We start from the raw sequence: 15,225 nt of genomic DNA, 5'->3' as shown, positions 1-15,225 counted from the left end.
GATTTTCGAAAAGTTCCTGATGAACTTCCGATAAAAGTTTGCGAAACCTACAAATCTCTGGACCTCCTTTTCGTTCTTCGGAGTGGGCCACTCAGTCACGGCCTGGATCTTCCGGGGATCCATACTTAAGCCCTCCGGGGAAATAATATAGCCGAGGAATTGGGTGGAAGTCTGTTCAAATTCACACTTCTCCAGTTTAATATAGAGAGACTGTTTACGGAGTTTCTGTAGCACCCTGCGGACATGCCCACGATGTTGTTCAGGGTCTTCTGAGAAAATCAAAATATCGTCCAGATATGCTACCACAAATTGGTCAAGCATGTCCCTGAGGACGTCGTTGATAAAATGTTGGAAGGTAGCAGGGGCATTGCAGAGGCCGAAAGGCATGACCAGATACTCGAAGTGACCGTAGCGGGTTCGGAAGGCGGTTTTCCACTCGTACCGCGGGCGAATTCGGACCAGGTTGTAGGCTCCTCGGAGATCGAGCTTAGTGAAGACTTTTGCCACCCGAAGTCTCTCAAGGAGTTCAGAAATCAGGGAGAGAGGGTACCGGTTCTTCACAGTAATGTTGTTGAGCTTTCGAAAATCTATGCAAGGGCGTAGAGAAGAGTCTTTTTTCTCCACGAAGAAAAAGGGGCCCCTGCAGGAGATGTGGAAGGTCGGATCAAACCTTTTTTTTTTGATTTTTGTCTAAGTACTCCTTCAGGGCCTTGAGTTCCGGCTCGGAGAGGGAGTATATACTGCCGAAGGGTATTTCGGCTCCAGGTAGCAGCTCAATCGGGCAGTCATAAGGCCGATGCGGGGGCAGTTTGTCTGCATTTCTTTTGTCACAGACATCCTGGAACTCCCGATATTGAGGGGGTAAAAGCTCCTTGGTGGATAGTCCGAATATGGTAGGTTCTTCGGGCGGAGGAGGGACAGATTCACGTAAACAGTTCTGAGAACAAAAGTCAGAGCGGAACCGTATGCAGCGGGCGTCCCAGTCCACCGAGGGGTTGTGGGTTTCCAACCAAGGGATGCCTAAGATCACCGGAAACTTAGGGGAAGTGATCAGGGAGAAGTGAATGGTTTCCTGATGATCGGGTTTGACGAGGAGTTGAAGATCAGCGGTCTGGTGCGTAACCGGCCCAGAAGAGAGCGGGTCCCATCGACGTTTCCAGATCGATGGGGGCTGCCCTGGTTACCAGTGGTATGTTGTTCTCATGGGTGAAGGTCAAGTCCATGAAATTTCCGCCGGCCCCCGAGTCAAGCATTGCAGAGCAGGGAAGCTGTCGTTCCCCAATGGAGATAAGGATGGGAACAATGAAGTGGGACCCAGTACCTGTAGTGTCCATGGTTTCAGAGGCCAAGGGTGAGATTGTGGCTTGTTGTAATTCCCATAATTTAGTGACAGCGATGGTTCGGCGAGTCTTATTGGGGCACCTAATAGCGAAGTGCCCTGGCTCACCACAGTAAAGGCAAAGGCGGCCAGTCGTCTCTCCTTTTCAGCAGCCGATAGAGTCTTGCGCAGTGTGTCAACCTGCATCGGTTCGATGGAGGGTTGGTGAGCTGGCTGAGTCGTTGGAGTGAAATGGTACGCGGGCCTGTTATCTAAGGACCAGAGTCTTTCTCTCCTTGTTTCCATGAGTCTCCTGTCAATTCGGATGCACAGTTGGACGAAGTCATCCACATCGTCTGGGGCGTCTACCCTGGCGAGCTCATCCTTTATAAGTTCGGAGAGTCCGCAGTGAAATTGACTTTTCTGAGCAGCGGGGTTCCAGGTGGTATCCGTGACCCAGCAGCGGAACTCGGAGGTATACTCGGCTACAGAGCGTCTTCCCTGCCGTAGACTGTGCAGCCTAGCCTCGGCAGTCGCGCAGCGGTTAGGGTCGTCGAAGACTTGGCTCATGGCTGCGGTGAAGTTGTCTAGGTTATTTAATAAGGGACTGTGGGATTCCACATATGGGGATGTCCATGCCAGGGCCTCGTCAGTTAGAAGGTTATAATGATGAACAGGATCTTCTTTCTGTCTGAGGAAAAGGAGCCTGGCTGCATCTGAAGGTAGATACGGCACTGGTTGAGGAACCCCTGAAACTGGCGACGATTGCCGTTAAACTTTGACTGGGAAAGGCATGCGGGTGTCTGTGACCGCGCCGCGTACGTCCTGTAGTTGACGCTGCAAGTAGATAATTTCCCTCTGGTGGCTCTGGATTGCGCCTTGAAGTTGAGCCATTTCCTTTTGGGCAGAGGCGCCAAACTCCTGAAGTTCGGAGACTTGTTTTCGCAGGGTGGCCATCGCAGAATCCATTTTAGGGCTGGTTATTCTGTTGCAATCCTACAGGCTCACCTGAGTCAGAGGACAGCTGTCTGGAGGTGGGAGCCCAGTGGCAAGGACCGCAGGCAGGTTGTAGTTGCAGGAAGTCAGGCAGAGGCGTAATCGGTTGGCAGGCGGTGGGTCAGGGCAGGCGGCAGTGAGCGTGGTCAGACAATCCGGATCAGGAACGGTGGTAGCAGTTCAGTTGGTAGGGACAAGCAGAAGAGTAGTCGGGGACAATTCCGAGGTCGGCAGCAGTAGAGTTGGTAGCAGTAGCAACAGAGGAACAGCAGTAGATGTAGCAGGATCAAGTCCAGAAAACCAATAACCAGCAGGGATCTGGTGCAAGAGGCTGGGCTTATAAAGAGGAAGTAGCAGGTGCAAGGAATCACAGAGATTAACAAGGCAAGGCTGGAACAAGGTAGATCAAAGAGTTCAGTAGAAGGAAAAGTCCAGAAGGGTTGGTAGTCTAGTGGCTAGAGCTACTGCCTGGGACATGGCCGGTCATGGGTTTGAATCCTGTACTGCAATGATTATGATGCTGGTTCTCAGCAACCACTTACTTTTAGCTCATGAGTGACACACTGGTGAAATCAGCATTTCTATCACTACTTTATACTGCCCTCAGTGAGGTCAGCAAAGAGTTGATGACAGGTTCCCTTTAAGACAGATAAAACAAGTAATTACCTATAACAGTCAGGAATAGCTGCTAACTACGTAGCATCTAATACAGCTATTTTACCAGAAAAGTGTCGTTGATTGGTTGGGTCTGAGTCTGAGACATTGTATGTTGAGTCTAGTTTCAACTTAGGATGGGTCAGAAAAGACCACTGTATGTTGAAAATAATGTATCCTGAGGCCATTGTATTTTGAGGGATCACTATATAGGATATACTGTTGATGAGTTTCCTTTAGAGAAAACTGCAAGAAAAATCACATTATGATAAATGTAATGGGGTTGTTAATATCCTCCTACAGTTTACAGTTTCAGTATTCTGTAGGAGTGGAGATTGCTGTCCGCATCCGTTGCTCCATTCCGTGGTCAGCAAAAAAATATAACCTGTCCTATTCTTGTCTGTGTGCATGAAGCCTAAGGGAAACTTCAAATTTGGCAGTCAGAACAACTCCTGGACCAATGACCCTTCTCCAAAATTCTAGTAACTATAACTTGCAATATTATTATACTCCAGAAATGCATCCAGGCTCCTCTTGATCTCTATTAGTGCGTACACCATTACCACCACCTCAGGCAGAGAGTTCCATAGTCTCACTGCTCTTACAGTAAAGAACCCCCTTCTATATTGGTGTAGACACCTTCTTTCCTCCAGATGTAGAAGATGTCCCCTTGTCACAGTCCTGGGTATAAATAGATAATGGGAAAGATCACAGATAATGGATAATGGGAAAGATCAACAGGCCGCGCTGAAACTAATTTGCTTAGGTGACAAACAGAAAACCGCCGCAGAGCTGTGGCAGGGTATAAGGGACCAAACACTCAACCTACAACCAGGCATTGTTATGTCTGATAATGACCATAACTTGATGGCGACTTTGAAGCTCGGCAAGCTCACACACATACCATGCTTAGCCCACATGTTCAACTAAGTGGTTCAGCAGTTTCTCAAAACCTACCCCAATTTGCCTCAGCTACTGGTGAAGGTGCGCCACGTGTGTGCCCATTTCCGAAAATCATCTACAGCTGCCGCCGGTCTGTCAATGCTGCAGCAGCGCTTGCATTTTCCAGCTCACCGACTGTTGTGCGACGTGAGCATGCACTGGAACTCCACGTTCCACATGTTGGCCAGGCTTTGTGAGCAGCAGAAGGCAGTAGTGGAATACCAGCTGCAACATGGTCGTTGCCTTTCCAGTCAGCTTCTGCTCTTCACAAGCTACAAGTGGGCATGGATGTCTGACCTCTGTGCGGTTTTACACAACTTTGAAAAATCAACACAGATGGTGAGTGGCGATGCCGTTATTATCAGCGTAACCATCCCACTTCTGTGTCTACTGAGGTGGAAATGGGGGAAGACAGTACACAGGATGATAGGCAGACCACCCTCAGTTCGTCTTATCAGCACGAATTGGATAATGATGATGAGGAGGAGGAGGAGCAGGAGACAGTTGCCTCCGCTACAGAGGGTAGTACCCATAGCAGGTTTATTCCATCTGCGTGAATGGGCCAAAGAGGAGGAAGTGGATGAGGAGATTGAGAGTCATCCTCCTGATGAGGACAGCAAAGTCTTGCCTGTTGGGACTCTGTCACACATGACTGACTTTATGTTATGCTGCCCTTCCAGTGACCGTCACATTATACGCATTTTGGCCAACACTGATTACTGGTTGTTCACCCCTGCTACAAAGAGAACTTCTCATCTCTCATTCCTGTGGTTGAGAGAACTAGCAAAATGGTGCAATACCAGAAGGTCCTTGTGGATAAATTGCTCCACAAATTTGCAGCTGACAAAACTGGCGGCAGAGTATGTAGTTCCTTGGGCAACTGAGGAGGGGAGACGAGGGGAACACACAGCAGTTCCAACAGAGGCAGGGCAGCACTCTCCAAGGCCTGGGACAGTTTTATGACACCCCGCCAGAAACCTCACCCTGATGCGCGGCCTAGTGTAACAAGGAGGGAAAAGTTTTGGAAGATGGTGAAGGAGTACATAGCAGACCGTGTCAGCGTCCTCAGTGATCTTTCTGTGCCTTACAACTATTGGGTGTCCAAGCTGGACACGTGGCACAAACTGGCGCTCTACGCCTTGGAGGTGCTGGCCTGCCCTGCCGCCAGCGTTTTGTCAGAGCTGGTATTTAGTGCTGCTGGGGGCATAATAACTGATAAGCGCATCCACCTGTCAGCAAAAAATGCTGACAGGTTGACTCTTATCAAAATGAACAAGGCCTGGATTGCCCCTGACTTTTCTACTCCACCAGAGGAAAGCGGCTGAACATAAAAGCACTTTAAATGTGGCTTGTATGGTGTATTCCCATGCACCCCTTCCACCACAGAAAAACTGTATAAGGTTCAATCTTCCTTTCCTCGTCCTCCTCCTTCTCCATCATACCAACATGCTCATTAGGCTGCCCTCGCTCCTAATGTTCTAGAGGGTCAGCTCAGCAGCAGGCCGTCACCCCTAATGTTTAAGATTGTCAGATCAGCAGCAGACCCTCACCTCTAATGTTTTAGATGGTCAGATCAGCAGCAGGCCCTCGTCCCTATTGTTTTAGAGGGTCAGCTCAGCAGCAGACCCTCGCCCCTAACGTTTTAGAGGGTCAGCTCAGCAGCAGGCCCTCGCCCTTAATGTTTTAGATGGTCAGATCAGCAGCAGGTCCTCGCCCCTAATGTTATAGAGGGTCAGCTCAGCAGCAGGCCGTCACCCCTAATGTTTAAGATTGTCAGATCAGCAGCAGACCCTCACCCCTAATGTTTTAGATGGTCAGATCAGCAGCAGGCCCTCACCCCTAATGTTTTAGAGGGTCACCAGCAGGCCCTCGCCCATAATGTTTTAGATGGTCATATCAGCAGCAGGCCCTCGCCCCTAATGTTTTAGATGGTCAGATCAGCAGCAGGTCCTCGCCCCTAATGTTTTAGAGGGTCATCTCAGCAGCAGACCCTTACCTCTATTGTTTTAGAGGGTCACCAGCAGGCCGTCACCCATAATGTTTTAGATGGTCACATCAGCAGCAGGCCCTCGCCCCTAATGTTTTAGATGGTCAGATCAGCAGCAGGCACTCGCCGCTAATGTTTTAGATGTCAGCTCAGCAGCAGCCCCTCTCCCCTAATTTTTTATAGGGTCAGCTCAGCAGAAGACCCTCATCCCCAATGTTTTAGATGGTCAGATCAGCAGCAGGCACTCGCCCCTAATGTTTTAGAGGGTAAGCTCATCAGCAGACCCTTACCCCTAATGTTTTAGATGGTCAGATCAGCAGCAGGCACTCGCCCCTAATGTTTTAGAGGGTCACCAGCAGGCCCTTGCTCCTAATGTTTTAGAGGGTCACCAGCAGGCCATCAATCATAATTTTTTTAAGGCTGTGTATGTTGCCCTCCTTTATGTGTAATAAAGGTTGTATATATACAAGTAAATATACAGGAAAGAATGTTTCCTAACAATTTTTCCTCTAAAATTGATTTTATCTTTGGTTTTCTGCATATTATTGTCAATTTGTAAAAGTGCCGTACTACTCGGGCAACATCGTTCCCAGTAGCGACCTGGGAGTCCAAGATGCATCCAGACATCCTCCCCATGCTTTTCCTGAACCATTTCAGTGGTGTTTCCATCAATTTCTGACCTTTTTCTGTGAACCAGACACCCTCCCCTCTTCAGAGCAGGGGGTGCCTGGTTTAATGCTCTGGTTCTCCCATTGAGTTCCATTGTGCTTGCGTTATCTGTAGAGCACCCGAGCATTCCAAAGTGTTCTACTCGAGCACCAGAGCACCCGAGCACTTTGGTGCTCGATCAACACTAGTAAGTGATAAGTACTTTGTCTTTATGACCCTGACATGTGATTTATCTCCTGAAATAGAAACTGTTCTGGTGGCCCTGACCTTATCTGTTTCCAATATGTCTTGGTTGTGCAGTTGCTGTCACCCAGAAAGGCCAGTTAGTCATCTACAGTAAAGTCTATTCCTTCAACAGACTCCGCTCAGTTTGACCAACACAAATCAATGATAACAAAAATCAAAGATGACAGTCCAATAAGAACAGTCTGAAGTTATCTTCAGGGTGCATTTGCCATCATGTGAAAATATGATCCTTTGAAAGTCTTTAGATGTATTACCACAATATACAACTGTTAATTTGAGCTCCATTACCCAGATGTTGGCTGCATTAGTTACCGATTCCTTCATTTTTAAGGTACTTTTATTTCACTGTAATTTAATACATAATAGAGACATATTTATAAGCAACAAATATACAAAAGAAAACATGCAGAATATTATCCTTACTTTCCAAGGCTGATAATACCACGAGGGATACCAGTAGGTGTGCTAAATGCCGGTAACAGCTTCTTCCCAAGACTAATTGCTTTTTCCCGGAACACCTGGAACCAGATGCAATATTTGCTTATTTCTGTTCAGGTTTTGCAGAAATTCACATTTATTTCACTGATTAAAAAAGTATAACTGCACAACACACTTTACCATTTAGGTTTGATCTATTTTGGACCTTTAGGATTGAGCTGTATTTTTACTTGAAACATTCCAAGAACTATAACTTTTAGATTTTTCTGTTAACAAACTGGTCTGTGATGTTATATAATGTAATGTTATTAAATGTTTTGCAGACACAGCACAGTATGGTAGGGTTGTCAGGGACAGAAGGGGCATGAGTGGGCTAGTCCTACTTCCTGAAGAGAGAGTAGGTTAGAGTGAGTGTGTGAATAGGAAGAAAGAAAGTCCATGTGCTCCTTCTGCTTAGGTCTCAGGAACCAGAGACTAACTAATTTCTATGAAACTTACTGCAAGAAAGAGAGAAAGAAAGAAGAATCTGCATGGCAGACTTTGCTTCTTGTAAGGTATTACAGTTAAGACACCCGTCACCCTTAACCAAGTCTAAAGACCTGCATCCTGCAGTGGACACTACAGCCATTCATATGGTCTAGTGATGAACTTTTCTTAATTTTTTGGGACAATAGAAAAATACATTAAATTTTATTATTGTTTTTTGTGCTTTTTTACACCATATCCTGTGTGGTATGAATAATTTTATTCTATGGGTTGGTACGATTATGGCAATACCATCATTATCATTGCAGTATAAACACTTCAGTTAGAACTTAAAGAGTACATGCCAGCAGCATCAATCCTATAAAACAATAAAAACTGTCTGATAGGATTGATCTGACTGAAATAACATGTCTTGTGAAAATCGATTGGGGAGTTCCCAAGAAAAAAAAAGAGTTTTATTTCTTATGAACCTAGAATGAAGAGGAACTGAGGTGCACCGAGTGGCTAGGGCCCCCTGTTGCACTAAAGCCATCATCTGCATAAAGAATAAAAATATTTATTTGCCGCAATTGACTTTAAAAAGACAGATATAATTTCAATCAGCAGGATTAATCTTCGCAAGTAGTATCCCTGGTTTGATAGGGTTGATCCAACTGAAAGGTGCTCTTTAACACTTTGCCTGTCTCATACTTACTTGCAGGGTGTCACCTCACTAGCAAAGAACATATCCCATACATGCTTGCTACTTATGGATAGATTTCAAGCTCAAAATACAGCTGTTAGGAATGTGTCCCAGTGAGGTCTGCATATACCTGTAGCTCTGACTTCTGACTCGATTTCTAAAGGCTATATTTCATACTTGCTCACTGATTGTCGCTTAAGGGGGTATTTTTTCCAGAAAAGGAGTAAGAAGATAAATGATCACTGATATAATCACACCTCTGTACCTAAGTAGGCCATTTTGTTTAAAAAAATATTATTCAGACAATTTTCAGACTAATACAGGAGCTTTTTTTGTGCCCATACTATGGATACAACACTCTGACCTCCCATGGTTCATCAGAACCAGAAGCGTGGTGCTCTAACTCATTTTCTGATGAACTGCAGGATGTTCAGATGTTGTGTCCATAATTCGAGAGCAATAAAGAACACATATTATCAACTATAATTGCCAGCACTTGCATGCATTAATTTGGTTGGTGCATTCCTTTAGTTTTTGCATTTCTTTAAATCCTGCAGCATTGACTTTAGGTAGACCTGTGTGATATACAGTTGAAACCAGAAGTTTACATACACTATATAAAAATATCTGAAATTAGAATAAGCCTTTCCTGTTTTTGGTCAATAAAGATTACCATAATTATTATTATCTGCCAAATGCCAGAATTATGAAAGAGAGAGAGAATGCTTTAAGGCATTTTTTTTTTTACTTTCTGCAAAGTCAAAAGTTTTTCATTAAAATTTGGTTCCATTGCCCTTAAACTGTATAACTTGAGTGAAACGTTTTAGGATATCCTTCCACAAGCTTCTCATAATAGTTGGTCGGAATTGTGGCCCATTTTTCCTAACAAAACTGGTGTAACTGAGCCATGTTTGTTGGTCGCCTTACTCGCACCTGCCTTTTCAGCTTTGCCCATAAATTCTTAATGGGATTGAGATCAGGGCTTTGTGATGGTCACTCCAAAACATTGACTTTGTTACCCTTAAAGGGGTTGTCCGGGTTCAGAGCTGAACCCGGACATACCCTTATTTTCACCCCGGCAGCCCTCCTGAGCCTGGCATCGGAGCATCTCATGCTCCGATGCGCTCCCGTGCCCTGCGCTAGATCGCGCAGGGCACAGGCTCTTGTGTTTTCAATAACACACTGCCGGGCGGTAACTTCCGCCCAGCAGTGTGTTCGGTGACGTCACCGGCTCTGAGGGGCAGGCTTTAGCTCTGCCCTAGCCGTTTTACTGGCTAGGGCAGAGCCAAATCCCGCCCATCAGTGCCGGTGACATCACCGGGCTGCCTGTCAGCCCCATAGAGAGCCCGGTATGTCACCGGAACTCAGAAAAATGCCTTTGCCCTGCGCGATTTAGCGCAGGGCAAAGGAGAGCATCGGAGCATGAACTGCTCCGATGCTCATGTCAGGGGGGCTGCCGGGGTGAAAATGGAGGGATGTCCAGGTTCAGCTCTGAACCTGGACAACCCCTTTAAGCCACTTCGTAACCAGTTTGGCAGTATGCTTCGGGTAATTGTCCATTTGAAAGACCCATTTCCGCCAAAGCTTTAACTTCCTGGCTGATGTCTTGAGATGTTGCTTCAGTATTTCCACATAATCTTCTTTCCTCATGATGCCATCTATTTTGTGAAGTGCACCAGTCCCTCCTGCTGCAAAACAATCTCATAACATGATGCTGCCAACCCTGTGTTTCACAGTTGAGATGGTGTTCTTAGGCTTCCAAGCTTCTCCCTTTTTCCTCCAAACGTAACGATGGTCATTATAGCCAAAAAAGTTCAATTTTAGTTTCGTCAGACCACAGGACATGTCTCCAAAAATGTAGGTCTTTGTTCCTGTGTGCATTCGCAGACATTAATGTAGCTTTTTTATGTTTCTTTTGGAGTAATAGCTTCTTCCTGGCAGAGTGGCCTTTTAGCCCATGTTAATACAGTACTCGTTTCAATGTGGATATTGACACAATCTTACCAGCTTCCGCCATCATCTTCACAAGGTCTTTTGCTTTTGTTCTTGGGTTGATATGCACATGATGGACCAAAGCACGTTCATCTCTGGGACACAGAACCTGTCTCCTTCCTGAGCGGTATGATGGCTGAACAATCCCGTCTTGTTTGTACTTGCGTATAATTGTTTGTACAGATGAACGAGGCACCTTCGGGTATCTTGAAATTGCACCCAAGGTTGAGCCAGACTTGTGCAAGTCCACAATTTTCTTCCTGATATCATGGCTGATTACTTTAGACTTTCCCATGATGCTACACAAAGAAGCTGTATTTCAGGTGTTCATTTAAATACATTCACGGGTGTGTCTGTAATTAACTCAGATGTCAACAAACTAACAGAAGCTTCCAAACACATGACATCATCATATGTGCAGTCCAGGATTGTTTAAAGGCATAGTAATATTAGTGTATGTAAGCTTTTGATATTGCAGAGAGTAATAAAAATGCCTTAAAACATTCTCTCTCTCTCTCTCTCTCTCATTATTCTGGCATTTGGCAAGTAATAATAATTATGGTAATCCTAATTAACCAAAAACAGGAAAGGTTTGCTCTGATTTCATGTCAGATATTGAGAAAAACAATATCTTGTCTTTTTATACAGTATATGTAAACTTTTGGTTTCAACTGTATATGAACGCCTCTTACAGATTTTGTAGACTATATTTTATTTCCACAGGATCAATGCTAGAGCACGCATTTTAGTCACAAAGTTGCATGAAGGTGGTTGTGTGCAGTAATTATTAGCTTATAGTTACAGATTTTCCATTGGCACCCAAATGCTTTAGGTCATATCTCTGCATGTAGCAGACACATCAAATTTTAACAGAAATTGTATTCTTTATTTGGATAATCAATCAGGGTACTCCCATGTGTTTTCCACTTCTGGCTGACTTAGAGTCTCACTTTGACTCAGATACTCAAACTTCATATACCATTCAGCCATGTAACATTTTGAATATTTGTTGTTAGATGAGAAGGATACCACTCACGCTTCAGAAGACCTCATGGTACTTTCTTTACTTTATTTTCCACAATTAAAAAGGGTTGCATGGCTCTCAGGCCCACTTGTTCAGAGTTCGCCAAGTCGTAAACCAATTATTCAAGCGCTCAATATGTGGTTTATAACTCGGCGAACTCTGAACAAGTGGGCCTGAGAGCCATGCAACCCTTTTTAATTGTGGAAAATAAAGTAAAGACAGTACCATGAGGTCTTCTGAAGTGTGAGTAGTATCCTTCTCATCTAACAACAAATATTTAAAATGTTACATGGCTGAATTGTATATGAAATTCTTTATTTGGAAGCAGTACTAAAGAATTCTTTACCAATGTGGATCAGAGACAAATCATTATAAAATCGACTTCATAGTTCTTTCAACATGTTTTACATGATTGAGACTTTGATTAATGTAATCTCCAGTGTGTAAGATGGAATCAGCTGAGACGATAACCCTGAGATGTTTGATTAAAATTTCATGATCATATGTATGCGCTGTAATCAACTGCTTTCGGGAGATGGAAGAAAGTAATGAAAATAGCACTAAAACTGCAGAACATTAGTATTAGGCAGCTGATTTCCAAAGCAAATACAGAATATAGCACCATAGAAGGATCAGAGAGACATGAAAGAGCACAGGGCCCAAGAAGAGCAGAAAGCCATAAAAGTGCACAGGGCCATAGAAGAGCAGAAAGCCATAGAAGCATACAGGGCTCTGATTTGGTAAAGGGGTTGTCCAGCCCCAATATTAATGACCTATAGGCATCAATATCTGATCAGTGAGGGTCTGACACCCGATCAGCTGTGAGATAAGGAGGCGGTGCTCTGTGCGGGTGCCACTTCCTAGTCTTCACACTACACCTCGTCTCCAGTGGAGCGGCAGCGTAGTGTAATTGCTGGATGAAGCACCGCCTCCTCTTCCAACATTATTCTGACACCCCCGCCGACGATAGGTCATTAAAGGGGTTGTCTCATCATGGACGATGGGGGCATATCTCTAGGATATGCCCCCATTGTCTTATAGGTGCGGGTCCCACCGCTGGGACCCATACCTATATCGAGAATGGAGCCCTGCAAGGTGGTGGCTGGAGGACTCCAGTCCGGCCACCACTGAGCCGGCTCCCCATAGAAGTGAATGGGAGCGTACAGCGCATGCGTGGCCCCCGCTCCCATTCATTTCTATGGGGCCTCGGCTATTACCCCCGGCCCCATAGAAAATGAATGGAGGGCGGTTGCACATGCGCAGTGCACACTCCTTCACTTGTGGGGCTCCGTTCTTGATATAGGTGTGGGTCCCAGTGGTGGGACCCGCACCTATAAGACAATGGGGGCATATCCTAGCAATATGCCCCTATTGTCCAAGATGAGACAACCCCTTTAATATTAACGGCTGGACAGCCCCTTTGACACAGGGAACCATTGTACCAGATTATTATTTGCTCTATTTTCATAGGTATATTTGTACCAAATAGCAGTCTGAAGCTGCTGTATTATATGTGTCCCAATATTCACTTTTCTATTCATTTTTTAATTTGTTTAATTCAATAAAGCTGCAACATTTAATTACATTCATAAAGCTATGCAGAGTTCGATAAGAAGCATCAGCACAATCATGTAGCGCTTCAGAAAATAGACCAGCTGCTACGACTTCTAACATTTTTAATCAGGGTTTAGGTATAAGGGGTAGCAGCTCATTGGGGCTGTGGTGCCTGACGGTGCTGAAATGGCTATATGCCACCAAGAAGACATTAATATTATATACACAATACTTGGTACATGGGAGGCCCTGTTACAGATTTGTTTTGAGGCCTCAAGTTATGCCTCTGTTCATAGTATTATATATTATTATATACAGTCATGTGAAAAAATTAGGACACCCTTTGAAAGCATGTAGTTTTTTGTAACATTTTTAATAAAAGGTTATTTCATCTCCGTTTCAACAATACAGAGAGATTAAAGTAATCCAACTAAACAAAGAAAACTGAAGAAAAGTCTTTTCAAGATCTTCTGTAAATGTCATTCTACAAAAATGCCTATTCTAACTGAGGAAAAAGATAGGACACCCTTGCCCCTAATAGCGAGTGTTACCTCCTTTGGCTGAAATAACTGCAGTGAGACGGTTCTTGTAGCCATCTACCAGTCTTCGACATCGGTCTGAGGAAATTTTACCCCACTCCTCAATGCAGAACTTTTTCAGCTGTGAGATGTTTGAGGGGTTTCTTGCACGTACAGCCCTTTTCAAGTCACCCCACAGCATCTCAATGGGATTCAAATCTGGACTTTGACTTGGCCATTCCAGGACTCTCCATTTCTTCTTTTTCAGCCAATCTTTGGTTGATTTACTAGTATGTTTTGGGTCATTGTCATGTTGCATGGTCCAGTTCCGCTTCAGCTTTAATTTTCTAACTGATGGTCTCACATGTTCTTCAAGCACCTTCTGATACACAGTAGAATTCATCGTGGATTCTATGATGGTGAGCTGACCAGGTCCTGCTGCAGCAAAGCAGCCCCAAACCATGACACTTCCACCTCCATGCTTCACAGTTGGTATGAGGTTCTTTTCTTGGAATGCTGTGTTTGGTTTACGCCAAACATGTCCTCTGCTGTTGTGTCCAAATAATTCAATTTTGGACTCATCTGTCCAAAGAACATTATTCCAGAAGTCCTGGTCTTTGTCAACTTTATCTCTGGCAAATGTCAGTCTGGCCTCGATGTTTCTCTTGGAAAGCAAAGGTTTCCTCCTTGCACACCTCCCATGCAAGTTAAACTTGTACAGTCTCTTTCTGATTGTAGAGGCATGTACTTCTACATCAACAGTAGCCAGAGCCTGCTGTAGTTCTCGAGATGACACTTTAGGGTTTTTGGAGACCGCTTTTAGCATCTTGCGGTCTGCTCTTGGGGTGAACTTGCTGGGGCGACCAGTCCTGGGCATGTTGGCAGTTGTTTTGAAAGCCCTCCACTTGTAGACTATCTTCCGGACAGTGGAATGGCTGATTTCAAAATCTTTTGAGATCTTTTTAAATCCCTTCCCAGACTCATAGGCTGCTACAATCTTTTTTCTGAAGTCCTCTGACAGCTCTTTTGCTCTCACCATGGTGCTCACTCTCACTTCAACAGTCAGGAGCACACCAAACTAAATGTCTGAGGTTTAAATAGGGCAAGCCTCATTCAACATGCAGAGTAACGATCTACTAATTATGTGCACCTGGTGTGATATATCTGTGTGAGATCTGAGCCAATTTAAGAGGGAATACATGTGAGGGTGTCCTATCTTTTTCCTCAGTTAGAATAGGCATTTTTGTAGAATGACATTTACAGAAGATCTTGAAAAGACTTTTCTTCAGTTTTCTTTGTTTAGTTGGATTACTTTAATCTCTCTGTATTGTTGAAACGGAGATGAAATAACCTTTTATTAAAAATGTTACAAAAAACCACATGCTTTCAAAGGGTGTCCTAATTTTTTCACATGACTGTATATATTATTATTATAATAATATATTTTTATTCTATAATATAGTGGATCACTGGTTCCCGGTAAGTACTGCTGCTTAGGGGCTATGAGTGGCTCTGAACGTTTTATCTGTTTTCATGTAGGCTTCCTCTACGAATGCCTGTTTCCTTCCATACTTCATAAATATCCTTAAAGGGAATGTGTCATCGCAAAAAAAAATTCTAACAGGTAAAACCAGATACATATCCTTTTTTTGGAATCTGTTTTTATTGTTATGATTGTAGATTTTTCTATGCAAGGTGATGGGAGTCATATACCTGGGC

At 44.3% G+C, this 15,225-nt stretch overlaps 1 protein-coding gene across 1 annotated transcript in view; it reads right to left on the bottom strand.

Annotated features, from left to right (window-relative positions):
- The window catches only part of LOC122931860 (mannosyl-oligosaccharide 1,2-alpha-mannosidase IA-like), a 140,874-nt gene that overhangs the window by 73,469 nt on the left and 52,180 nt on the right, over positions 1-15,225 (bottom strand). The window contains exon 6 of the mRNA XM_044285915.1: positions 7,236-7,330. Coding sequence (XP_044141850.1) covers positions 7,236-7,330 — 95 coding nt within the window. The remainder of the gene's footprint in view (positions 1-7,235; positions 7,331-15,225) is intronic.

This window comes from Bufo gargarizans, chromosome 3, assembly GCF_014858855.1.
Source record: "Bufo gargarizans isolate SCDJY-AF-19 chromosome 3, ASM1485885v1, whole genome shotgun sequence".
NCBI lineage: Eukaryota > Metazoa > Chordata > Amphibia > Anura > Bufonidae > Bufo > Bufo gargarizans.
This window is presented reverse-complemented; position numbering and strand designations above follow the sequence as displayed.